At 43.0% G+C, this 27,434-nt stretch overlaps 1 protein-coding gene across 6 annotated transcripts in view; it reads left to right on the forward strand.

The window, feature by feature from the left end:
• FAM114A1 (family with sequence similarity 114 member A1) overlaps positions 1-27,434 on the forward strand; it is a 91,587-nt gene that overhangs the window by 22,769 nt on the left and 41,384 nt on the right. For all 6 annotated transcript variants that reach the window (XR_004283417.1, XM_032334096.1, XM_032334097.1 and 3 more), the window contains 4 exons: positions 11,383-11,496; positions 11,626-11,726; positions 13,622-13,756; positions 19,377-19,529. Coding sequence is in view for 5 of the 6 variants with exons in the window: in XM_032334096.1 (XP_032189987.1) it covers positions 11,383-11,496; positions 11,626-11,726; positions 13,622-13,756; positions 19,377-19,529 (503 nt within the window). In the remaining variant the exon portion in view is untranslated. The remainder of the gene's footprint in view (positions 1-11,382; positions 11,497-11,625; positions 11,727-13,621; positions 13,757-19,376; positions 19,530-27,434) is intronic.

Genomic DNA, 27,434 nt, shown 5'->3' on the forward strand with positions numbered 1-27,434 from the left:
AATGATAAACCAAAACTTACTTTATCTGGATAAATTTCTTTTCTGGGTGTTACATTTTTGAAGACATTTCTTGTATTGGCTCTGTATGTATAAGGAGAAGGTAACAGTGGACCATGTCTTCATCAGTATGGGTTTGTCAAAAAATTCTTCATATGACCATTTCTCATGGGCTTTCTTTGTGAAAACTGAAGGTGTAACATCAACATGTCTAAGCTGAGTTAGCAAAGGCATTTCATCTTGACAGTGGAGAGCAAGGAGCAGGACAGGGGAAGTCTCAGGTAACATAGCTCTGAAATCATTGAAGTCAGGTGTTCTCAAGGTATAGTCCATGGCTGTTACCTCCTAAAAGCAGGAAGGATAGGAAGGCTGAAGGTCCTTTGTCCCACTCCAGCAGACCATGGTCACTGTCTAAGGGCCAAATATCTAATCAGATGGAGAGCCTGTAAGAACAGGTCGACTGCATTCCTCTATTTTGTGTCTGGAACGTCAAGGAACTCTGGCAAGAAGAAGATGGCAGTCAAATAAATGTTGGCCTTTGGGGAGACCCTGCAGAGCAGATTTTTTCTGTTGCTGATTGATGGGGCCAGTTGTGCTGTGGATACTACGTGGGTAGATAGAAAAACCAGCCAAGTTACAGGAGAGGGGCCTGTGTTGTGTTCTGAACAGGACAGAGTCTCTTCAAGAGAGTGAAGACAGGGGCCTAGAGGCCTCTTGCTTCCCAAGGAAAACATTTGAGCTCTTAGGGGCTCTCCCGTAGATCTTGCCACCGACCGCACATAGGAGTGCTGTGCTTTCTGATGCCAAAACCATGGAGTCCAAAAGTTTTTGACATTTGATAAGTCATAGAACAGTAAATAACATGGCTACCAAATTATGCAGCTCTCCTTGTGATTTATGTCATAAAACATGAAGTATTTTGGGTGCTTCAGAAGCAATAATGGTGCCCAGAAACATCCAGGCTTATAATGAATTTGGTGCTTCGAAAGCTTCCATTATGGACAAAGGATATACTTTACCATTAAAAATCTAAACATAAGTTCCTTCCCCGGTAAGCACTGAAATCCCTTGCCCTGCGAGTCACAGGTCAGATGCTTTGGGTAGAGGTGCCCCTTCCTGGACCTGCCATCGGCTCTCGTGTTTGTGACAGTTTCTCATCAGTCAGCAGCTACACCTAACTGTTGGACTTTGAGCTTCGCTGGATCCTTACAAAGTTTTCCGTCCCCCCAACAGATAGTTTGCCTGTTGAATTTACCACCTGTTATCTCCTTAGGTGTCCTCTTGTAATCTGACCCTTGCACAGAGAGCGCCTGGCAGCCATGGTCGGGTGGACTGCATTCCAAGGCCTCTGGGTTTTGTTACCTGGTTCAAGTGCAACCAGTAGCTGATGCTAGCTTTACCGCTTAAGAAGCAGGATGTGATTCCTCAGTGGGTCCCACCTCATCCTGGGGGGCACACATCTTTTAATTTGATCTGAAGTCAGTGTGTTAATCTGTGGCCTGTGCTTGAGTTTGCTGTTACTCTAGACATTTCCCTGCGTCTAAGGCACCACAAAGATGAGAAATGCTGGATCTTGTTCATGTGGCCACCCCTGAAAACGTCTGGTGGTTCTCCCCTGGCTTTGCGCAGTAATCAATCTGGAAAAGCCTAGAGAGAGAATGGTCGTGGACCGGCGGAATCACTGTGCCAGTCCCTGGCGCCTCCTTCCTTGCTCTGGCAGAGAGACGGTTTCAGAGATTGTGTGACATTTGCACATCGCCGCGTAAAATATCAGAATGAAGTTAGGTTCCTTGCCGAGTGACCTACCAGGTTGAAATCAGGGTGTCAGCTGGCCGCGTTCTCGTGTGATATCCAAGGTCGTCTCCTGAGGTTATTCCAATTGTTGGCAAAATCCAATTCCTTGAGGTTGTAGGCTTGGCACCCCCATTTTCTTGCTGGTTATTGGCCGGGGTCACCCGCCCCTCCTCGAGGCTGCCTGCTTCCAAGCCCACAGGATCATCTCTACCCCCTGCTTCAGATCTCTCCCTTCAGGAAGGGTTTCATCCTTTTTAAAGTTTCGCCTAGTAAATCAGCCCCACCCCCAGGATGATCTCCTTTAACAAACTCAAATTCAACGGATTAAGGACCTTAATTATAACTGAAAGATCCCTTCTCCTTTGCCATATAATGTCCCCTAATCTTGGGAGTGAAATTCCATCAATTTCACCATCCTGCTCACGCTCAGAGGGGAGGGGATTACCCCTGCTGTGTGCACTAGGGGGTGCTCTCTCAAAACCACCTGCCACGCTTCCCTCTTCTGTTTGAAGTCCTTCCTCCTCACTTACCCCACCAAATCCAGAAACTTAATTCTTTTTTATGGCTCTAGCGATGAGCTGGACGTTTTAGAAGCATTTAAATCTTGATATTTTTTTCCCCTTATCTGCCTCCACAGTGTCCAAAGGGCACACGAGAGAGCTCAAAGAAATTCTGAAATGTCAACACCTGTTCTAAGAATCCTATCAGACAAATTGGAGCTGTGGGTAAAAAAGTAGAGCTGAAACTTGTCCCTCATCACTGGTCATCAGAACCCCAATGAATGCAAAAGCCATCCCAAAGTTGCTCCTGGGGCATTATTTTTGGAGATTTCTGGTCAAGACATGCGTGACTTTCCGTAGCAATAGTAGCTAAAGTAATAGCAATACATACTTTAAAACTGGGTAAGAATCTCTGTGTGGACCTGAGAGAGAACTAAAGCTTGTAGCTTAAAGGGGCAGGGGGAGGAGGCTGAAGTTACGGGTTCCAAGGCTGGAAAGCTTGGTGGTAGGTGGGAGTGATAACAGGGATCACAAACGTCCCACAAATGGAGAGGTGCCACAGCCAGCCTGAAACAGAGGGGTGAAATAGGGTTTACAAAGTTGCGGGAGTCATCCTGGGTTGACGTCCGTACCAAACTGCTACCTAGGGATGGAAAGAAGCAAGCCAGTGAGGGCTCCGTTAGGTACAGCTAGGACACCCGCCCAAGACTTTGTAGCACTAATAGGTTCTTATCACAGGGCAAAGAAACATATTGGAAAACAGAGCGCTCCTAGCAGTAGGTGAGCTCTTGAAGGTTTATAAATTGCCTGTGGAAAGTAAAGAAAGAAAATAACTGCGTATTCCATTGCAATTGATTCCCACTCAGAAACCTCATGTTACTACCCCCAGGGTAATTCCAGCCACAGACAGGAGCGCAAAACACCCAGTCAGTAACAGAACACAGGGCTGTCAGTTGAGCACTGGAAATAGAAGCCAATCCTTCTTACGCGTGTTGAAAAACTGCAGTCACAGTAGTTTGAGCTGTGCGGAGTTAGCAGGGGAGTACTTGGAGATTCGAAACGTTTGGAAGGTGGTTCTCTCTTGGAGAGAGCACTGGAGCAGGAGTCCTACAGACATGAGCCCTGGTCTTCACTGCTTCTAATGTGGGATCACGAGGGTGGTCACTAACTAGCAATACCAAGCCCACAACCTCTCTCAGACTCAGATTCCTTATTTGGAAAAGTGTGGGTAGGGGAAGTTGAGACCTTCGAAGATTCTTTCCAATTTCCGTAACATGATGATTCCTAGTCTGTGGCTATATATAGAAGGAGAAATATATTTATAACCCCTGTGCTAAATGGAAAAAGACAAAAAACTAAAACTGATACTTTTTGCTACTCTGTATTTTTGTCTTTTTGCCTCCCTACTTTGACCCCGAGGTTAAGGGCAAAGGAGAAAAAGTGACCTCCCCACTGCTTATGTGAAATCAGAGTTCTCAGCCAATAGCTCTTTTTGAAGAGACTCTCACTCTTGCTTCACCCACAGCTACATTCTCACCTTCCAAAAAAATTTGATCACCTGCCGCCCCTGTCTTTGGGCAAGTTCCTAAAATGAACATTAATATAGTTATTATTTAAGATCCAGGCAGAAACCAGACTGGGAAAGGGAAGTATAAAAAAATAATTATTTTGATGATCATTTCAAAGTGATGCTGTGAGAACCAGATGTAGATGTGATTTCCCACCAGCATCTTAGAGACCTGACTTTTCCGAGGCTCCGTTGCTAAGCTAAATGAGAAGATCAGCCGACAATCAAGATGAAAGTCGACAAAGCTGAAACATTTGCAGATATACCTACGTAGAGATTCTATAGCAGCACAGAGCAATTTATTTCTTGATATTACAAAAGCCCTAAAGGTTTAGTTTTTTTTTTTTTTTTAATTCCAGTTTTGACAGTTTTATATGTCTAACCACCCTATACAGGACTACCTGGTTGGGGGACAGGTGTATCTGATGTGTATATTTACTTTTCAAAATTACCATTTTTCCCCTTTCCCACCCTCTCCCAAGTCACACAGTTTTCCCCTTCTGCACATTTTAATGAAACCCTTCTACCAGCCCTGTCAGAAATAATGACAGCATTTATTCCCGAGACTGGCAAACTTGTCAAAATCCTACTACAGTGAGAACTCTTAAATGGGTAAATCACCGTCAATATCACATTGATTCGTTTTGAAGGTAGCATCGCTGATGACGGGAAGGTTCTCAAGGATCTTCAGTATAAACGATTTTAGGATTATGGGTCTGTGCATGGAGTTTGTTCACGATCATTTACCATCTGTGAATTAGACCCAGGGGTTCATGAATCTTTGTTGGACGGCCAGGCATAAACTATCCGTTCAGAGACACTTGTCAGTTTTGAACCCAAAAAGAAGTGAGTATCTGATTAGAGAGTGGACACCAACCCTCATTATGGAAAGGGAAGATTTTTCCAGAAGGAAGGTTGAATGGCTCCTCTTTTCACTGCGCTGGTGTTTGCTATAGTTGAGTGAAGCAACATCATCTGTGTATTTTTCTCAACAACTATTCCTCACAACTTTTTTAAAAAATTTTATTTATTTATTTGATAGAGATCAAAAATAGGCAGAGAGGCAGGCGGGGGTGGGGGCAGGAAGCAGGTTCCCCGCTGAGCAGAGAGCTCCATGCAGAGCTCCATCCCAGGACCCTGAGATCATGACCTGAGCTGAAGGCAGAGGCTTAACCCACTGAGCCACCCAGGCGCCCCCTCACAACTTTTTATACTATCTTCAATTCCTTGATAGAAGTCTGAGATGCAGCAAATATTTCCAAACTGTTGTATGCCCCCAGAACTCACCCAGAGTGTAAATTGATGCAACTTTCAGAAGAGCAGTTAGCACTGTCTATGAAATTTGAAATGCACATAGCTTCTAGCCCAGGAGTTCTGTTGACCCTTTGCACAAAGTCATTGATATAAATAATGATGTTCAATGTCAAATTCACTCAGCAAACACTTACTGTGCCAGACACTCTCCTAGGCATTGGAGATGGGGCAGTGAGCCAGTGACGCAAAGACCCTTGCCCTAGTAGGGCTTCCGTCCATGTGGAAGGAGACAGACAATAGACAACACAAATAGTAAATAGGAAAATGATGAAGAGGGCGAGAAGGTGGATCACGATGACTCTTTAAAGTCGTTAATGTGCAAGGCGGCACACACAGCCCTCACCACCACCTGTGCTGAGACCTCCACTATATGTTGCGAAGAGGAAGAGGTCAGGTCCAGAATGCTTACACGTAGGTATGTGCTTTTTAAAAAATTTTTTATGAAAGGAATCACAAGAAGTGAATAAGATGGGGGCACCTGGGTGGCTCAGTCATTAAGCGGTTGCCTTCAGCTCAGGTCATGATCCCAGGGTCCTGGGTTCGAGCCCTGCATCAGGCTCCCTGCTCAGCTAGAAGTCTCCTTCTCCCTCTCCCACTGCTTGTGTTCCCTCTCTCACTGTGTCTCTCTCTGTCAAATAAATAAATACAATCTTAAAAATAAAATAAGAAACAAATAGCTGTTATCTTTAGGGGAGATGGGGGGATGGGGAGCAATGAGGAGGAAGACAGAGTCACTAAGAGTCTTTTAAGAGCACAAAGCAGTTTTCCCTTTGAAGTCCCTCTATTATCACAGCTAACAGTGTAATGAAATGTGGACACGTGCCTCATTAAATATGTAGTTCACGTACAACTGTGTAAGAGTTGAATTCATTTAAACTACAGTTGGCCAGTTGACCTAATATCACGTTTTTAATATATTTAAGTAACTATTGATTAATTTCTTGTTCCAATTTGCAGTTTTTCCTTTTTGTCTCTTAGATGCAATATTTTTTTTCAGATCTTAGGTATTTCCATAGGGGGCACCTGGGTGGTTCAGTCGGTTGAATGTCTGACTCTTAATCTCAGCTTGGGTCTTGATGTCAGGGTTGTGAGTTCAAGTCCTGCCTTGGACTCCACACTGGGTATGGAGCCTACCAGAAAAAAAAATTAATTAAAAAAATTCCATAGGGGGGCACCTGGGTGGCTCAGTGGGTTAAGCCGCTGCCTTCGGCTCGGGTCATGATCTCAGGGTCCTGGGATCGAGTCCCGCGTCGGGCTCTCTGCTCAGCAGGGAGCCTGCTTCCTTCTCTCTCTCTCTCTGCCTGCCTCTCAGTGTATTTGTAATTTCTCTCTGTCAAATAAATAAATAAAATCTTTAAAAAAAAAAAAAATTCCATAGGCCCTTATAAGTTCACAGACTCTATTGCCTATTATGTTAGTAAATCAGTGGAAGCAGTCTAAGTAGAAAGAGGCTGGTCCACCTTCTGTTGGCCATGTTCCTAAACTCTTTGAATTTGGTAATATTATCAATGTTTTTATTTAAAAAAAAAATCAACCAAAGGGGTACCTGGGTGACCCAGTCCTTCAAGCGTCGGACTCTTGATTTTGGCTCAGGTCCTGATCTCAGGGTCATGGGATCGAGCCCCGCCTCAGTCTCCATGCTTAGCCTGCACTTTGAGATTCCCTCTCCCTCTGCCTCTGCCCCCTGCCTTGTATTCTCGCTGTCTCTGTCTCTCTGTGTCTCTAAATAAATGGATAAAATCTTTTGAAAAAATAAAATTAAATAAATAAAAATAAAAATCAGCCAGCTGTATCAGGAAAGTGTGGGTATACGTTTTTTTAGTTTCTTTTTTGTGTATTTATTTTTAAAAGAAAAAGTGGATAAGAAGGAAATGCTATATTAAAAGTTAAAGTATTTGCAATGACGTAGATGGAACTAGAGTATCATGCTAAGTGAAATAAGTCAATCAGAGGAAGACAATTACATGATCTCACTCATATGTGGAATTTAAGAAACAAAACAGGACCATAGGGGAAGAGAAGAAAAAGCAAAACAAGACAAAATTAGAGAGGGAGGCAAACCATAGAAAACTCTTAATCATAGGAAACAAACAGTTTTGCTCTAGGGGGGTAGGGGTGGGTGAATGGGATGGATGATGGACTTGGAGAAGGGCACAGGATGTAATGAGCCCTGGGTATTATATAAGACCGATGAATCACTGACCTCTGCCTCTGAAACCAATAATGTATTATATGTTAATTAATTGAATTTAAATTTAAAAAATAAAATAAATAAAACCAAAATTAAAAAATAAATAAAAATTAACACAGAGAGGGAGCCCTCTGCATGAGCTAGCTGGTGCCCTGCTTACAGAAGCCTTACTGTCGGGAACCAGTAGCAAGTACTCTCAGCACTAGCCAGTCATCCTGGGTGATGTGGAGAACTGCTGTTGCTTCCCTAAGTTACCACTTGACCAGAGAGACCCTTCCACCACCAGCAAATAATGTTTTAATTTGTTTGGATCTTGGGTTTTGATTTTGGTGGAACTCACAAGATAATGGCTTGATAAGACAGTGCTTTTTGAGAACAAAAATTTTAAACTGGGTGTATGAGATAACAGCACTGCACAACGTGGGAATGATTCTAAAAACATCACATGCCAACCCAAGACCTGGCTAAAAGGGGCAGGATCAGAGGAAGATTCCATTCCAGAGGTGACCTTCATCTTGCTGTCTGGTCAAGGTAAGGCAAGTCAAGTAATTTTGGCCTAAGCCAGTGTTTTATTTATTTATTTTTTAAGATTTTATTTATTTATTTGTCAGAGAGAGATTACAAGTAGGCAGAGAGGCAGGCAGAGAGAGAGAGGAGGAAGCAGGCTCCCTGCTGAGCAGAGAGCCCGATGCGGGACTCGATCCCAGGACCCTGAGATCATGACCTGAGCCGAAGGCAGCGGCTTAACCCACTGAGCCACCCAGGCGCCCCTAAGCCAGTGTTTTAAAAATAAGAAAGCTCCTGATCAAGGATCTGATTTCTAAGAAGTTATAGAAATGGGACTGAAATGACATTGAATCAATTGTAAATGGCATATAAAACTTTCTAAATATAACATAGTGACTAAGTGTGTAAGTTCTAGAGTTAAGACTTGGTTCAAATCCTGCCTCTGCCCCCTTTTGGCTTTGGAACCTTGGCAAATGAGTTCCTGTTACCAGATTTCTGTTTTCACAGAAGTAATATCCCTTACCTCATAATGGGAAGACGAAATGAGATAATTTACTAGACTAAAACTATTTAGTCCAGTGCCTGGGATATAGTAAGTGCGCTAATAAATATTGCCAGGACCAAGGGTTTCATGTACTTCTCTTTAGTGACCTTGTAGAACCCTGGGAGATAAATGTTACAATCCTCTCTTCAGAGAAGAAACAACAGAGGTTAAGTAACTCACGAAGATCACATAGATAATAAGTGATGGAGCACAAATTCCTTCACAAGTCCTTCCTCCTGACTCCTAGATTTAGGATGTTTCCCAGTAGAGTATAGGTAAGAAATTAAACACCAGCCAGTCATTTAACATGTGCTTTAAAGTTGTAGAGTTTCACAGCATTGTGAACAGAACAACGTTCTCTTCTTTGCATGATTCACCTGTCTCTGCTGCAATAAGCCAAGGTGTAGAGGATATTCTACCTTTCAAGCCATGGAATTTGGAGGAGTTTCATTTCTTTGAGGTTACTTAGGGTTCGTGATGATGTATGAAGAATCCTTGAATTATACACTGGAGTGTTATTCGTATTTGGGTTTTTTTCTGTTTTCGGTAAAACCTAATCAATACCTCTGAGAATGACTCACAGTCAAAAGGCAACAATGAGGGTGCCTGGGTAGCTCAGTGGGTTAAGCCGCTGCCTTCGGCTCAGGTCATGATCTCAGGGTCCTGGGATCGAGTCCCGCATCGGGCTCTCTGCTCAGCAGGGAGCCTGCTTCCCTCCCTCTCTCTCTCTCTGCCTGCCTCTCCATCTACTTGTGATTTCTCTCTGTCAAATAAATAAATAAATAAAAATCTTAAAAAAAAAAAAAAAAAAAAGAGGCAACAATGACTCCTTATTACAACTTCCTTGTTCTGGGCACTAGATGTCACACTAAGTAAAGTTTTAGAAGTTATTCTTCAAAGTAGGGTGTGGCATCATCCAAACTGTGTCTGTGAAGAACCACAGCTTTCCATTTCGAGTAGAACGGAGGAAAGATGTACTTCCGCTAACAAAAGAATTCAGGAGAAAGAACTGGTCATCAGAAAATAAGCTAGGTCAAACGTAAATGTGCGCAATGTTTTGTAAATCAGTTATACCTTAGTAAAGTGTGTGTGTGTGTGTGTGTGTGTGTGTGTGTGAGAGAGAGAGAGAGAGAGAGAGAGAGAGAGAGAGAGAGAGACTGGAGTAGCAGCATTGTATCATGTATACTAAACAGACACATCCCATTTATATGAACACAAACCTGGTGTTTCCTTCCAGAAACAAAGTAACTTTTCTAGAGGCAGTTAATGTAGACATACCCCTAATCCATCGGATTCTGAGATGGTCAGAAGCTGGTTTTCCCTAGGTAAAGAATCAGACATGGCCCGCCCACGAAAGGGGCAAAGAAGGTGAAGGAGTTAGTGACTCCTTCAGAGGCTTCACTGAACCCTGTAGGGCTTTCACAAAGAAGGTGTAGCCCATGCCTCCCGGCCTTCTCCAATTCGTTTTCTTTAGTTTAGCCCTCAGAAATCTCAAAGAGAATCATGACTGTGATTTGATGTACATTATTTCCTTTGGAATATATATATTTTTAAGATATGTTAAGGAATATGGACTCAGGGTATAACTTAGTTCAGTGACATTCTATAACTTCAAGGTGCTATCAAAACTCCAGTAAATTTTCACTGAAATGCTTGGAATTTACCGGAAGCTAGAGAGAATGAATTTCATCCTTAGTTTTAGCAGTTATAAAGAATGTGTTTTTGGGTTTTTTTTTGAGTAACCCGATCATAAGTTTGAACTGTATCTAATGAACTACACATGAATATAGACATATTTCTGCATGAAATTAATGTGGTAAACATTGTAAATAATGTTTTGTAAGTTTCCCTGTTTTCTAAGTAGCATATAATGACAGGTGATTTCCACTGGATCTAATTAGTCCTCTCTCTGGTAAATATCAGGGCCCCGATGATGTTAAGATTGCTCTGATAAATGAAGTTACAACAAATACTATTATTTGGGTTTGGGATTCATCCATGTCTTTCTCTTATTCAGGAGATGAACAATTGGTCATTTTGACAGTGCTTTCTAAGAGCAACTGCTTCTCTTTGGTTCCCAAATCCTGCCATGATTTGGGACTTTTCCCCCACACACTAATATTGTTGGGTTTTAACAACCTGGCATTGTCTGGGTTCCTAGTGCCATCTTTCCCTTTCTCCCTGCACGCAAAGGGGAAGGCAAGTGCTGGCACAATGGCCAGCCAGGCTGTTTCGCCTTCAAGAACCCAAAAAGCCACTTAGGACTCTGAGTAGACTACTAATTTTTGTGTTCAGTTCATGAACTTGAGAAAAGCTACTGCTCATCATGGGGGCCTCTCAGGAGAAAAGAAAAATTTTGCTCCAGAATAAAATGTAAACGAGACTATTTCTATGCTAGGCCAAGGGGTGTGTGTGTGTGTGTGTGTGTGTGTGTGTGTGTGTCTGTGGTAGGATGAGGGGGTCAGCCCTGTGTGTGGAATACGTGCCCTGCTGGGCTGTGGAGAATATGGATAGACGGGCCCTGCTTGGATGGGTAAAGCCAGTACCCTTCCCCCTGACTGGCTGCAGTTCGAGCCTGTGTCCTGACCCTTACTGCTTAGGACAACTGTCAGAGCCGTTGGGTGGCCCTCCTGGTTTTCTCACCAATTTGCTTCTAATTTTGACCTGTCAGTCCCAGACCTTGCACTCTCTGCCCCGAAAGAATGACGAATCCTTTGAGGGAGCGTTTCCATTCAGCAGATATGAATTGAGGCTAGGCCTGCAAGGAGTCTAAAAATGAACGGTGCGTGCCGGTTCTGAGGAGTTTAGAAAAGAGTAAAGAGGATCTGTCCACACTGCTAACTGCCACAGTCTCTTATAACCGGGGTACACACCCACAGCTTAGCACAGCACTAGAGCGTGAGCTATGGAATTGGCAGACCAGGCGTTTTCTGTGGTGTTCCTGAACCACGTTTTTATCTCCTGACAGGTCATGGATTGACAGCAGTCAAGGAAAAGGCAGGGGCCACCCTGCGGATTCATAGTGTCAATTCCAGCTCTCCGGAAGGGGCCCAAGCTGGTGCTGAAAATGGAGTCCCTCAGAGTGAGTGAGGAACTTATTTCCGGGGCTTCTTGGACTTGGGCCCTCGTGCACTAGGTGCACAGATGGAAGCTTTCTAAGTTCAGATCAGCAGAATGAACTCTAAGAGGGTGTTTTTCTCCTTCCTGGCAGGTGTGGCCACAGATCAGAGCCCTGCAGAAAGCCCACCCACTTCTCCTGCATCCGGGTCTCGGGGCATGCTGTCAGCCATCACCCATGTGGTTCAAAACACAGTGAGTCGTTAGCTCCTTCTCTGTTTCCCCTGCGTCTCCCTTTGATGTCTGTATTTACCAGTGACCTAAATACATCAGAGAAAAGATGGCCTCCCTCGTAACTTTGGATTATGGTTTTGTTATGCTTTCTCCTGCAGAGTAAGCATAACCTTGGCACCAAAATAATAAGGGCAAAAGATACATATTTTATGTTTAAAAGAAAAGAGCTGCTTAGAAGGAATATTTTCAGTCCGATGGAACAGCGTCCTTTCCAACAGCTGCAAGGACAGCCTCTGGCCGGGGGAGGAGAGGGGGGCCCTTTCTTAGAGCTGAGACAGCTGTTTTTGCTAGATGGTCTGTGTTTCCTAACCTTCAATTTGGAAATGATAAAGCCATGCAAATTAAAAAAAAAAAAATTCTGGTAGGGAATTGGGAACAATATCCCGAGATGTTTCTGACGTGTTCCCAGATAATGAAGATTAACATTCTTGACCTTGAGTTCCTCATCTCCCTGAGTCCATGCAGGGGGTTTGTCTTCTGAGTTTTTACTCAGCAGCCTCATTTCCGGTCTGGGTTCACTTCTACCTTCTGAGACTTTCTTTTCCAAAGCCCCAGACTTTCCCACGAGGTCCGCCCTTCATCGAAGTCCCTGTGATGCTTTACCAAAGTAATCCCTCATAGGATGTCAAAAGAAAAGAGACTCCAGGAGGCAAAAATATACATTGCCTATATCCCCTAGTTCTTCCACAATATGCGTGTGTTAAAATCTGTTTTATAGTGTGACGATTGCTTGGCTCCCAGAGCTAAAAACAAAGTCTAAACGCCCAAGATGGAAATGAGGACTAAAGGGTACTCAGCGAAGTCTAATATTGCTAACGAAGTGGTAATTAAGAAGATTAGAAAATGTATACAGGCAAAAGATAAGAATAAAATGTAATGCGTATAAATTCATGTAAATTCATAAACACATGCACGCATACTGTAATTGCAGTTGTGGAGTAGGGATGTTTGTACAGAAGTTGCAAAGAAATGTAAGCAGTCCTGTTTATGTGGACACTTCATGGTAGTGAAGCTTGGCTGTTTTAATCTTTGTTTTTTAAGGAAAACAATGGCTGACGAGAGAATCTGCAAAAGGCTAACTGTAGGATAGAATAGTTTCTAAAGCCAGTAGTCTATGGAAATCAACCTGTCTTATTTCATGAATATACTAATTATAGATGGTTATTAGTAGTTTCTGAAATTATCCAAGGGCCATCTGACACAGCCCGAGGGTCCTACACTCCAAGGCCCTAGATGAAAGAATTCACTAAATTGATGAGAATGTTTGACATTTTAATAGACTGCTCCACATAATTCTGTTACTTGGGTTAGCATTCTTTCAAACAAAACCAGTACTGCAATCACCTATTAATTTTATGTCTTAGATACATATCTATCCATACACACAGAGCCCACAAAATTCATCTCAGGTATGCCCTGGTTTTTCCTAAGCACGCTTTTTATTTTATTTTTTTTTTAAGATTTTAATTTATTTGACAGAGAGAGAGACACAATGAGAGTGAGAATACAAGCAGGGGGAGTGGGAGAGAAGCAGGCTTCCCACCTAGCAGGGAGCCCGATGCAGAGCTCCATCCCAGGACCCTGGGATCATGACCCGAGCAGAAGACAGAGGCTTAATGACTGAGCCACCCAGGCACCCGTAAACACCCTTTTAAATAATATTGTCTGTCCTACAAATGACATGTGCCCTTCTAAGAAAAAGAAAATAGAATGATGTGGATATTAAACCCCTAATGGGAAAAAATTGTGACTTTATATTGATTTTAGTATTTGACTATGGTGCCACCTAGGAGTTACTGACCATTGTGGAAAAGCAAAAGGCAAAAAGAAATCTCATGCCATTATCTCATCGGCAGGGTAAAAGTGTCTTAACGGGCGGTCTTGATGCTTTGGAATTCATCGGTAAGAAAACCATGAATGTCCTCGCAGAGAGTGACCCAGGCTTTAAGCGGACCAAGACGCTCATGGAGAGAACCGTTTCCTTATCGCAGGTGGGATTATATACATTTGCCGTGTCTTCTTTCAGTCCGTAAAGTAAATACATTTTTATGTGTCTTTTTTAATGAGTATTTTCAAGCACGTGACTTAAATTCAAATGACGTTAAGATAGTGGAGGCTGAAAATTGAGTTTCTAAGACACCTCTTTCCCCGGCCGCTTGGTTTCTCCTGGGAGACAACACTGTTAACAGCTTCATATGGATTCTGTCAGAATTATCATATAGCCATGCATATGGGCGAACATATGTTCGTGAGCTAGAGATATAGATATGCAGATATGTAGACACATACATACTTTTTCAGACAAATGACAGCCTCCTAACCACATTCTTTGTACCTTGCTTTACTCACTTAATAATTTCTTGAAGAAATTTCTTTTTTTTTTTTTTTTAAAGATTTTATTTACTTATTTGACAGACAGAGATCTCAAGTAGGCAGAGAAGCAGGCAGAGAGAGGAGAAAGCAGGCTCCCCACTGAGCAGAGAGCCCAATGCGGGGCTCGATTGGAGGACCCCGAGATCATGACCTGAGCTGAGGACAGAGGCTTTAATCCACTGAGCCACCCAGGCACCCCTTGAAGAAATTTCTTGAAGAAATGGTTACATTTAGCCCACCCAGGCTGCTGTAACAGAGTGCTAGAGACTGGGTCTTACAGCAACGAACACTGATTTCTCATAGTGCTGGAGGCTGTGAAGCCCAAAGTCAAGGTGCTGGCAGATTCGGTGTCTGGTAGCAGTTTGTTCCCGGCTCATAGACAGCTGTCTTCTTGCTGTATCCTCATGTAGTGGAAGAGGGAAGGAGTTCTGTGGGCTCTCTCTTGTATGGTCACTAATCCCACTCATGAGAGCTTCATCCTCGACCCAATGCCCTCCCAAAGCCCCACCTCCAAATACCATCACAGCAGGGACTAGTCTCAACATATGAATTTGGGGGGGACACAAGCATTCACATTGTAGCATTATTGTATGTATTCCAGATTTCCCACGTTCTACCCCTATGACCTTGAACCGGTTACTTAACCCCTCTGTGCCCTGGTTTACTCACTTGTACTGGGTAGAACATCAGTACCTGCCAATGGCTTTGATGTAAGGATTCAATGAATTAGCATAGTACCCAGGTCAGGAATGCCTGTTACTATTGTTGTCATTATTATGTGTCCATATAATAGGTAGAAATGATATTTCATTGGAATTTTAATTTATAGTCCTCTTAGTATATGCAAGGATGGGCTTCTCTTCTCACACTTCTAGATTTAATGTTTCCCGATACACTCCCCCACCGCCCCCCGTCTTGAGCAACGTGAAAAATTGACTCCTTGGGCCACCTGGCTGGCTCCATTGGTGGAGCATGTGACTCTTGATCTCAGGGTTGTGACTTCAAGCCCCACATCGAGCGTAGAGCTTACTTAAAAAATTTTTTTTTTTTAATATGTGTTTTGCTTACTTAGAGTAGTTAGGTAAATTAAAAATACCCTTTACCTTATTTTCCAAATATAAAACAATAATGCTGAACTTGCTCTTTTGGTTGGCACATGCCCAGTTCTTGCTCTGTGGGGCCAGCAGGCCGCTTGTCCCTGTCCTCCCCAGCAGTCAGATAGATACACCAGGTCTATCTTTGCCTTCCCAAAATCAGGAGCAGCTGATACAGCCCTGGGTTTTGTAAATTTCACAGGCAGGACAAACATAGCTTCTCAGCAGCTCAGGACTAGAAAGCCACCGAGGACCTATCACTGACATCGTGTTAGTGGTAGTTCCCGAAAAGCTTTTGTTTTAAGCTATTTCCTCTCATCTCTTTCAGAGTAACCCTCATATAACCACTCTGATATTATAGCTCAGGTCGGGACTTGGCAGGATCCCCTAAACCACCACCCTACTGATCTTTAAAAAGAAAATAGAGGGGCACCTGTGTGGTTCAGTCAGTGAAGCATCTTCCGTCAGCTCAGGTCATGATCCCATGGTCCTGAGATCGAGTCCCGTGTCCAGCTCCCTGCTCAGTGGGAAGCCTGCTTCTCCCTCTGCCTCTGCTGCTCCCCCCTGCTTTGTGCTGTCTGTCTCTGTCAAAGAAATAAATAAAATACATTTTTTAAAAAAGTTTAAGAAGAAAAAGAAACTAGATTTATATTAATCAGGTAATTAATACTAGATGTTGCAAAACAGAAGCAACACAAAAAAACCAACCCCCAAGGATCAGTGTGGCTAAGAACAGAAGAAAGTCTATCTTTCGCTCCTACGGTGTGAGTGTTTCTGTCCAGGGACTCTCTAGGTAGTTCTTTTCTGAGCCCCTATCCCATGACTTCACCATCCTAAAATGCTTCACCTCTAACCTCCTACAGAGGGGAAGGTGAAATGGAGAGGGCTAGGTGAGAGAACTTAGGACTTTACCCTCATTCCTTTGGCCGAAACTTGACACATAGTCTACCTAATTCAGTTCAGTGGGCTCAGAAATATAGTTTAGCCACATGTCTGGGAGGAAAAGGATATTTGATGAGCAGGTAGGAATATTTTTGCTACAAGATTTCATATGTCTATAAAATTTCTATATACATGTGTATACAACTATGTATTATATATTACATATATGTGCATACAAGCATACATATATATATCTATAAGAATATAAGAATATAAATTTGATTCTAGGTAAGAAACTGATAATGTGGGGAAAAGTGTGACCAAATGCACCTCTAATTCACACAGATCACTGCAACACTACCTACTCCAACCTACTGCCACACAGTAATTTTTCATTCATCCATTCATTCCTTTATTCATTCCAGAGATGCATTTTGAATGTCCACTATGTGCCAGGCACTGTTCCAAGCACTTGAGCTATACCAGTAGCCAAAATGGATAAAAATCCCTGTCCTTAAGGAGTTTTTGTTCCAATGAGGAGAGACAGACAAACCATCGACATCATCTAGTATTTTAAAAGATGATTGAGTGCTGTGGAAAAAAAAAAAGCAGGAAGAATGTAGGAATGTGGAAGTGAGAGGCAGGTTAGGTATTAAATTGGATTGTTAGGGGGACGGCCTCATGGAGATGATGACATTTGAGCAAATATTGAAGTAGATGAGGGTCTTGACCATGCTGAAATCTGAGTGAAGCACATTGCATGCAGCAAGAGCAGCTTGTGCAAAGGCCCTGGGGCAGGAGTGTCTAACGTGGATGAGGAAGAAGGATGCTACATGGTGGGAAGGAAGTGAGCCAGAAGGAGAACTGTTACAGATGAGGATAGAATACTAATGGGGAACAGGTCATGGCAGATCCTGGAGGGCATTTGCAGGGACCTCGGGTTGAACCGTTAGTGAAATGGTTAAATCATTACAGCATTACTGAAAGAGGAGTGACAAGATCTGCCTGTAACAGGAGCACTTTCGTTACTGTGTTGAAAACAGACTGGGTATGGGGAGGGCTGAGGGTAGGGAGACCAGGTAGAGGGGTTACCAGTGCAGGCTCTCCCAGGAACAGGGGCCAAGATGGCCTTAAAATGTGGGGATTTTATGAGGGGGAAATGCTGAGCAAGAAAGTGGAGGTGGGGGGCAAGAAGGCTGGCAGGGCTATCAGACCAAGATGCAAGGCTGACCCCAGGGATGGGGAATGGGAGAGAAGATGGGGCAGAAGCCTCCTGGGCTGCGGTATCCTCTGAGGAAAGCTGGGCAGAGCCCTTGGGCAGTCCTTCAGCTGATGTCCCCGGACAGGTCTCCTCATTGTCCCGGCTGCACTGGTGATGATCACGGGAGGCACGGACTGCAAAGTACAGCATCCAGGGCGGGGCCCTTGGTCACTGGTTCTGCAGCTCTCGCTGCCTCCTCAGGGGGCAATGCTGTTACCTAAGCAGGGGGACGTGGTGGCTCAATGTGGAGCCCTGGAAGGGGAGGGTGAATGCTGATTCCAGGGATGTTCTGAAGGTCGACCCGGACTTCCCAATGGAGGAAACTTGGGGTGTGAGATAAGGAGGCAGCAAGAGCGACCCCACAGTTTGTTGGCATGAACAGCTCAAAGGATGAAGCTGCCATCCATTGACATAGCGAAGTCTGTTGGATTTTTCCTAATCCACACTCAGTAACTACAGAAGCCCACAATGTTCCTGACTTCTCCCATGTTCTGTCCCAGCGACACAGGGTGGTTTCCGGACCCACAGACGCAAGTCTCCAGAGCTGCCCTTCCGTCCGGAAGACTCCCTCGCCACAACCATTCACTGCTGTTTCACAGCATCTCCTTTTCCTTTCCACATGGAAAATAAACCAACATCCTGTGGAAACCCAGCTCTTCTTTACGCAACTTTAATTTCACTCCATCTTTTGAGGGAACCCAAATCATTCCAGAGCGACCTGCCCCCTTCGTTTTCGTCCCTTCCCCTGTGTTCCAAAGCACAGATTTAGAGACGGAAGTTGCTCTGGGGAAAGGAAGCAATTTCGGTGTCACTTTGTTGTTTTGTTTTACCACCGCCAAGCCAGGAAGATCAGTGGGACTAGTGGGGTTTTATTTTAAGTGTTAAAAATCCCCAGTGATCATTTGATGTTGTTTTGAAAATCTTAAAATTCAGAGCTTGTACATATGTAGTCTTAGAGACAGACAGAGGAGAATTCTGTCGGAAGCCCAGTGAATTTTTGGCTAACGGCCTCAAAAAACCTGAAAGGACAAGGAGCTTGACAGTTTTATTGACACGCAGTAAAAACGACAATCTGTTCTTGCGTGATCTTCCCCTTGTGAATTTGTGGCTGCCACTGTGTTTACGGTGCTCTCCGTAGATACTAAAGAACCCTATAAATATAATGCCCAGTAAACTTAATGAGGACTCAAATAAAAGATGCTTCGAATCATAGAAAGCAAGTGCAGGAAATTGGGAGTGACTGAGGGACTCATGTTCATCTTATTCTCTTTACGCAATCAACAAAAAAATAACTGGAGAAAAATGATGCACGTGGAGAGGAACTCCACTCTCCGTCAGACTTCTCAAGAACTGATAAGCTAATATTCTTTTTTATATTCAGGAAATACATTATCTGATGAGGAATACATTATGAGTTTATATTTTATTAATTTTTGTCATCAAAGATGGTTAATAATCACACACATCAAGTTTTTAAAATAATGTCACACCAGTCAAAACAGACAAGCTTGTGGCGGCTTTGAGTTCTGCCTGGTACGGAAGTTGCAATGAACCTTATCACAACAGATTAGACTTTTCTGGTGTGCATCAATTTTCCCACTGTAGAAAATTTGGATATTCCAGAAAATAAGAAAATTAATCACACACATGGAAAACACTTCAGCAAAAACTGCTGTTCATTTAGCTTCTGTTTTGCTTCTTTCCAATCCTGGACATAAGCATAGAATTTTTGCTTTGTTTGGGTGTGTACATAATGAACATGTAAGATTCAAAGTGGAATAGTCTGGAAATATTCCACTTTCCAAGAATATTCTAGAATATTCTGGAACATTCCACCTTCCAGAATGAGAAAACTGTCAGTGGAATCAATGAAAGAATCATTTTACTAGAAATTCCCAAGTGACACAAAGACAGAGCCAGCCCTCATCTCCCCCTAGTAATACACAGGAAATGAGGCTTTTGAGTCCACATCCAGGGCACAAACCTTGTGTGTTTCTGCAGATGTTAAGGGAAGCCAAGGAGAAAGAGAAGGAGAGACTGGCCCAGCAGTTGACAGCCGAGAGGACTGCCCACTATGGGATGCTGTTTGATGAGTATCAAGGTTTGTCACACCTGGAAGCTCTGGAAATTCTCTCCAACGAAAGTGAAAGCAAGGTATGTGTGCCTGGTCGCTTAAAATACCACAGTCACTACTGTGTTTTCTCACACACGGAAGAAACTGGGAAATCAAAAATATCTCATTTTTAGGGCCTCGTTAGTATTGTGCTGAGGTCACAAATGTCCTACAGCCTGTTGAGCAGCTCCCCCCACCCCCTGTCATGCGCCATCTTGTTTCCCGTCTGTCCTGTGCTAAGCTGTTACCCCACCCCAACCCCAAGAGGACCAGCAAATTAGGAATCCTCCCTGCCCCCAGCTCATGGTACAGAAGGCTGCTCAGAAACTTGGCTGTCAGGCTCCTGGCCCCATGCTTCCCTTTGGGGACATAGTCCTTGGACCAGGGATGCCCTATCAGGCCGGGTTGCCATTCCCACCCTGGGAAAACAAAGCAGCCGAGGTTTCTTCCAGAGATTTCATATGGTTTTAGGGGCTCTGTAGTGGTTTATTCACCCATTTGTTAAAATACCTGGGCCACCAAGGGCAGGATCGTCTTCCTGGGAGTGAAAGCTCTCTTTGAGAATGTTCCTGAACGGAGATCTGGGATATACCTAACAGCCCTCAGCATTCACAGTCCCCCACTGGGATCTCAAGAATCGAGACAGAAATAGCAGACCTTAGCAGGGTTTGGAGATTTACTTTTTTTATTTTTTTATTTTTTTAAGGATCTATATGTGCGGGAGGGTTATTTAGCAAATACTCATATGGCCCTTATATAGTCACTCTTCTAAGCAGTTTAAAACTATTAATTCATTGAATGGTACCTACAGCTCTTTTATGTGAAGGTCAGGCTGGGAGTCTTTCTGGTGGAGCCCACAGGGCAGCACCCTGGGAACTCGTGGGAGAGGCTCTGGGTCATCTCAGTGACATTGGCTGGAGAGAAGCAGGGTTGGAAGTGAGCTTTAGAATGAAGTGATTATTGACTCTCTCGCCCACATCCTCTAAGTTAGGACTCGGAGGGGCTGAGACATTCCTGATGCCCACCTAGATGGGAAAAAATGGCCTCTGCCAAAAACCAAACAGGTTGGAAATCCCCCTCCTCCAGATGATCAAGTTACACGGTACTATCTGGGCTTATTTTCTCTTGTTTTTATCCATGAGCCATCAGTGAGAGCCTTCTGATGAAACTGTGAGAGGTTGATTTTTTAAAAAAGCAAAATCATGCCTCATATACAGATACAAAATGAACATGAATTAAAGAATCTGATTATCTCCCTTATTGCATGAAGGAACCAAGCAGATACTATAATGGGTTCAAGGAGGAAAGCCCACGCACATATCTATATGGAGAAATGAATGAAATGAATGTGTAAGTGGGGCATAAACCTGGTTTTTCCCCAGGAGGGGAGGTTGGCCCTCTGCTAGACAGAATCTATTCACCTGTCTAGAGACCAGAATTATTTCACACTGCTATCAGTGAACTACAATCTAAACAGTTGTGAAATTGCTCCCATAGACTCAGATAATCTGATAATATGTGCTCTAGAAAATGCAGTTTTCCAAATTGTTCCTATAAAAGCTGGGTTTTGAGTCAACCATTATGTGATCAAATACCACTCAGTAGCTGTATGATTTTGGACACATCTCACTTCAGTCTCCTTATCTGTGTAAGGGAAATAATAATGAAACCTACCTCGTAGGAGTATTAAGAGAATTAAATGAGATAGTCCGTGGAAGCGAGTTCAGCTCATTTTAATACATAATAAGTACTCAATAAATGTTCACTGCCTTTTTATACATTCTTGCATAGGCATCTGTATCGATGATATTTTATTTTACATGTATCCTTATGTTATCTGTACGTGTGTGTGTTATTATTAAAAACATGACAGCGATGCTTGATCCCTTGAGGTTATCATGGTGTAGAGACATCCCACTCTGGCAGTTTCATTGCAGGTCTCAGCTGTGAAAGAGTCCCAGGTCCCCAGAAAAGAGCCCCAAAGGGCTGATGTTGCTAAGAAGGGGATTTGGTCCCTAGAGGAATACATTTCCCTCTGTTTGCACACTGCTCCCACGAGCTCTGCTTTCTTTCCCTCAGCCTAGAGATTTTTATAGTAGTATTCATGGTAAGGAATGCAGAATGCTTTCTTGGATTAGTAACAATAGTTACTGTGTGCTGTAATAAACAAATCCTAAAAACATAGGGGTCAAAATTAGTCAGAGCTGTCCTTCTTCCTGTGACAGTCCCAGATGGGCATGGCTGGTCATCAGGCAGCTTTCCTGTTCAGGGATTCAGGGGCCAGATTCTGTCTATCTTATGGCTCCCCTAGACCCATCTTAATTTTCACAGTCCTCTAGCAAGAATACAAATGGAGACCCCTACTGGGATTGTCAGATTTAGCAAAAACAAAAACAAATAAACAAACAAGAAACTATAGGATGACAAGTGAAACTTCAACTTTTGATAAACAAAGGAGGATACTTTTTTAGTGTAAATATGTCCTCTGCAATATTTGAGACATACCCTCATACCAAGAAAATATTGTTTATCTAGAATTCACATTTAACTAGACCTCCTATACGCACCAAATACTTAGAAGTGAAAGGACTTTTGGGGTGCCTGTGTGGCTCAGTCGGTTAAGTGTCTATCTTCAGCTCAGGTCATGATCCTGGGGTTCTCCCTCTGTCTGCTCCCCCTGCTTGTGCTCACGTGCTCTCTCCTGTCAAATAAATGAAATCTCAAAAAAAAGAAATTAAAGTACTTTTGAAACAAACTATTGAAGAAAATATATTGTCATCCTACTTTTATAATGACTTTGAAAACCAGGTTCCCATTCAGAATTCTCAAGTCCCTCACATTTCCCCACCACCCTCCTGCCTGCTGTCGTCCCTTTATTTCCAGCTGTCTCTCCCTTCAAGGAGCTTTCTGTGCACATGAGAGGATGACCTAGTTCAAGCTGTTCCTGCAGCCCTTCAAACAGCTAACGGTTGGATGGTCCCACCAAAAGCAGCACAGCCTGAGAGATCCATACAGGCTGTGGAAGGGAAATGTTAGTAACTTTAGTACCTAGAGAGTGGTCTGGAAGGAGGAACATGGGCTCTCTGTGGGCACATCCCTTTGGCCTTGTGGACTCCTGTGGGTCTGAGTCTGAAGTATTGGCTGTCATCATCCTCTAGGGCCTCCTTGTCATCTTTATCCTTCCAGCATAAGGAAAGAGAATATAGAGGGTACACTGCCATTTAAAAAAATTCTTTATTTATTTTTAGAGCAAAGGGAGAGTATGAGCAGGAGGGGCAGAGGGAGAGGCAGAGAGACCCTCAAGCAGGCTCCCCACCCACAGAGGCCCTTGGGGGGCTCGATCTCACAACCCTGAGATCATGACCTAGATGGAAACCAAGAAACAGATGCTCAACCAACGTACCACCCACATGCCCCCACTCCTATTTTGTAAGACCATTGACCCGGAAATGATACACATCACCTCTGTTGACATTTCATTGGCTGAAACTTTGACACATTGCATGGAAATATCGGGAATTACTATCATTCCTATTCTGTTAGATTGATTCTAGGATAACAACAGGCATGGCAGTGTAGTGTACTATAAATCTTAAGAAAAAACCTGGTAATTTTTATTACTGTTATACTTAATAGCTAACAACAACAACAACAACAAAACATTAAACAAGAATATTCAAAATGGCACCCCATACTCCCTTTCAGGGAAAAGATTGATAAGGCAGATTGTCTATCCTTGTGTTCCCAACAACACTTAGCACATTGCCAAGCATAACAGTCAGCATTCTATGAATATATATTGAGGAGTGCATGATTATTACTGGATTGAAGTAAAGATTTATTGCTTGTCCCCTTGGCGTAATGGAATGAACCAGGAGGAAGCAAAAGAGATACTATGGTAGAAAGATGCTGACAAGAGAGTCCTTTGCTAAAAATAACCCTTCCCAAAGGATACCCAAAACATTAAAGCCCAGTACCTTCCCTCCTAGAGGATGGCTACCCTCCAGGAGACATGGGGAAACCATGATGTCCTACATGTGTATACACATTTTCACTAGTGTTGTGCTCAAGCACATGTATTCAATAATTACCTTTTAATTTTACTCTTAGAAGACTGCTATGTAGAAAATATATCTAAAGTGTAGGAATCTGCTGTGGGTCTCTCTAGGACCCTGAGGCCTAATCATGAGCGTATGAGTGGAAAAGAAGGCTCTGGAAAGGTCAGAGCAGAAAGGCGTGGTGGCAACCATCCAGCAGGGTCCATTTGCTTCCACCTGCCGAACTCTCCAGCTAATGGGTTTTGTGTTGATGACTTCCTGCCGAGCGTCTCCCTGAGCCTTCTTGCCAATTGCATTATGCCCTGGTGATATGCCTTACGATTTTTAGGAAATTGGTGTCCTGGCTCTGTGATGCCCTCTCTGACTCTGTCACTTATGCCGGTGTGCGAATCTACTACCATAACGAATATTAAAACACATTCCAAAGGGCATTGCGGCTCCTCTCCTGGCGCTCCCTCCAGAGCAAGTGTGTGACCTGCAGAATGAAAACAGAAAAACCTCACTACTTCATAATCCTGCTTTTTTTTTTTTTCAGAAAAGAAATGATTCGCTCATTTATTTAACAATATTGATTGAGTAGTTTCCATTATGTCACATTCTACTTTCGGCCTATATTTTATTATTCTGTTATTTATTTTTCTTTTTTAAATTCAACTAGCCAACATACAGTACATTATCAGTGTCAGATACAGTGTTCAATAATTCATCAGTATACCACCCAGTGCTCATCACATCACATGCCCTCTTCAATGCCCATCCCCCAATTGCCCCATCCCCGCACCCACCTCCCCCCTACTTCATTTTTTATGTGGTTCTCCATGCACTTGGGCCATTTTGGAAATTCAAATCAGTCTTCAGACTTGTGGCCTATGACTGGCCAGGTACGCAAATAATTTTTAAGTATTTACAAATGTCAGTTTCAAAAGAGGGGCTCTGCAATGTCTACAATAGCCAAACTATGGAAAGAGCCTAGCTGTCCATCAACAGATGAATGGATAAAGAAGATGTGGTTTATATATATAATGGAATACTATGCCTCCATCAAAAGAAATGAAATCTTGCCATTTGCAACAACGTGGTTGGAACTAGAGGGTATTATGCTGAGCGAAATAAATCAGAGAGAGACAAATATCATATGATCTTTCTGACATGAGGAATTTGAGAGGCGGGGCAGGGGGGTATGGGGGATAGGGAAGGAAAAAATGAAACAAGATGGGATCAGGAGGGGAACAAACCATAAGAGACTCTTAATCTCACAAAACAAACTGAGGGTTGCTGGGGGGAAGGGGTGTGTGAAGAGGGTCGTGGGGTTATGGACATTGGGGAGGGTATGTGCTATGGTGAGTGCTGTGAAGTGTATAAGCCTGATGACTCACAGACCTGTACCCCCAGGGCAAATAATACATTATATGTTAATAAAAATAATTTTTTATTGATTTGATTTGAAATCAAATTCAATGTGATATGATACATTATCACAATGAAGACAATGAGCAGGCAGGATATCAGTTCAAGCATCATCCTCTGTGATCTCTCCCCGCCCACACTCTTGCCTCCCCCAGGGGTACTGAAGTTCCCTCCCTGGAACCTTGCTGCCACTCCGCTCACATCTGTCAGGGCTGTTAGCAATTAACCTGGGCCTCCCTCCTCTAGACTGCAAGATCCCAGAGGAGAAAATTGTGTCTTGTGTGTTTTTGCAACCCCAGTTCAATAACCCACATCTAGCAAGTATACACACACACACACACACACATACATAAATATATGTATGTATATGTAGATGTCTATCTGTGTATATGAAACAGTTCTTTATGTGTTTATGTGTATATAGTATATATACATATATTAATATTCTTACATATTATATGTTAACCTACATAATATATATATAATTGCTTGACCTTCACTACAAGCATTTTTTAAGTTTTTCTTTTTTAATAATCTCTACACCCAATGTGGGGCTCGAACTTACGACTCCAAGATCAAGAGTCTCGTGCTCTTCTGCCTGAGCTGGCCAGGTGCCCCTACAAGTACTTTTAAAAAAAATTAACATATAGTGTTTTATTTGTCCTGGGGGCACAGGTCTGTGAATCATCAGGCTACATATTTCACAGCACTCACCATACACATACCCTCCCAATGTCCATAACCCAGCCACCCCATCCCTCTCTTCCCACCCCCCAGCAACCCTCAGTTTGTTTCATGAGATTAAAAGTCTATTATGGTTTGTCTCCCTCCCAATCTTATCTTGTTTCATTTTTCCCTCCCTACCTACCACGATCCCCTGCCCTGCCTCTCAAATTTCTCATATCAGAGAGATCATATGATAGTTGTCTTTCTTTGATTAACTTATTTCGCTCAGCATAGTACCCTCTAGTTCCATTCACATCATTGCAAATAACAAGATTTTGGGGGTTTTGATGGCTGCACAGTATTCTATGGTATGTATATACCACATCTTCTTTTCTTTCTTTCTTTTTTTTTTTTTTTTTAGCAGCAGGGAGCCTGCTTCCTTCCTCTCTCTGCCTACCTCTCTGCCTACTTGTGATCTCTGTCATTAAAAAAAAAAAAAAAAAAAAAGATTTCTATTTATTTATTTGCCAGGCAGAAAGGCAGGCAGAGAAAGCAGGGTAGAGGGGAAACAGACTCCCTGCTGAGTAGAGAGCCCGATGCAGGACTCAATGCCAGGACCCTGAGATTATGACCTGAGCTGAAAGCAGAGGCTTAACCCACTGAGCCACCTAGGTGCCCCTAGACCACATCTTCTTTATCCATTCATCTGTTGGTGGACATCTAGGTTCTTTCCATAGTTTGACTATTGTGGACATTGCTGCTGTACACATTTAGGTGCACATGCCCCTTCAGATCCCTACATTTATATGTTTAGCGTAGATATCCAGTAGTGTGATTGATGGGTCAAAGTGTAGCTCTATTTACAACTTCTTTGAAGGAACCTCCATACATGTTTTCCCGAATGGCTGCACCATTCCCACCAACAGTGTAGGAGGGTTGCCCTTTCTCCACATCCTCGCCATCCTCTGTTGTTTCCTGACTTGTTAATTTTAACCATTCTGAGAGGTGTGAGGTGGTATCTCACTGTGGTTTTGATTTGTATTGCTCTGATGCCGAGTGATGTTAAGCACTTTTTCATGTATCTGTTGACCATCTGGATGTCTTCTTTGCAGAAATGTCTGTTCTTGTCTTCTGCCCATTTCTTGATTGGATTATTTGTTCTTTGGGTGTTGAGTTTGATAAGTTCTTTATAGATTTTGGATACTAGTCCTTTATCTGATACGTCATTTGTGAATATTTTCTCCCATTCTGTCAGTTGTCTTTTGGTTTTGTTGACTGTTTCCTTCGCTGTGCAAAAGCTTTTGATATTGATGAAGTCCTGACAGTACATTTTTGCCCTTGCTTCCCTTGCTTTTGGTGATGTTTCTAGGAAGAAATTGCTGTGGCCGAGGTCGAAGAGGTTGCTGCCTGTGTTCTCCTCAAGGATTTTAATGGATTCCTTTCTCATATTGAGGTCTTTCATCCATTTTGAGTCTATTTTTGGGTGTGGTATAAGGAAATGGTCCAGTTTCATTCTTCCTCAAGTGGCTGTCTAATTTTCCCAACACCATTTGTTGAAGAGACTGTCTTTTTTCCATTGGACATTCTTTCTTGCTTTGTCAAAGATTAGTTGACCATAGAGTTGAGGGTCTATTTCTGGGCTCTATTCTGTTCCATTGATCTGTGTCTGTTTTTGTGCCAGTGCCATACTGTCTTGATGATTATAGCTTTGTGATAGAGCTTGAAGTCTGGAATTGTGATGCCACCAACTTTGGTTTTCTTTTTCAACATTCCTCTGGCTATTTGGGGTCTTTTCTGGTTCCATATAAATTTTAG

The sequence above is a fragment of the Mustela erminea genome, chromosome 2 (genome assembly GCF_009829155.1).
Source record: "Mustela erminea isolate mMusErm1 chromosome 2, mMusErm1.Pri, whole genome shotgun sequence".
Classification (NCBI taxonomy): Eukaryota; Metazoa; Chordata; class Mammalia; order Carnivora; family Mustelidae; genus Mustela; species Mustela erminea.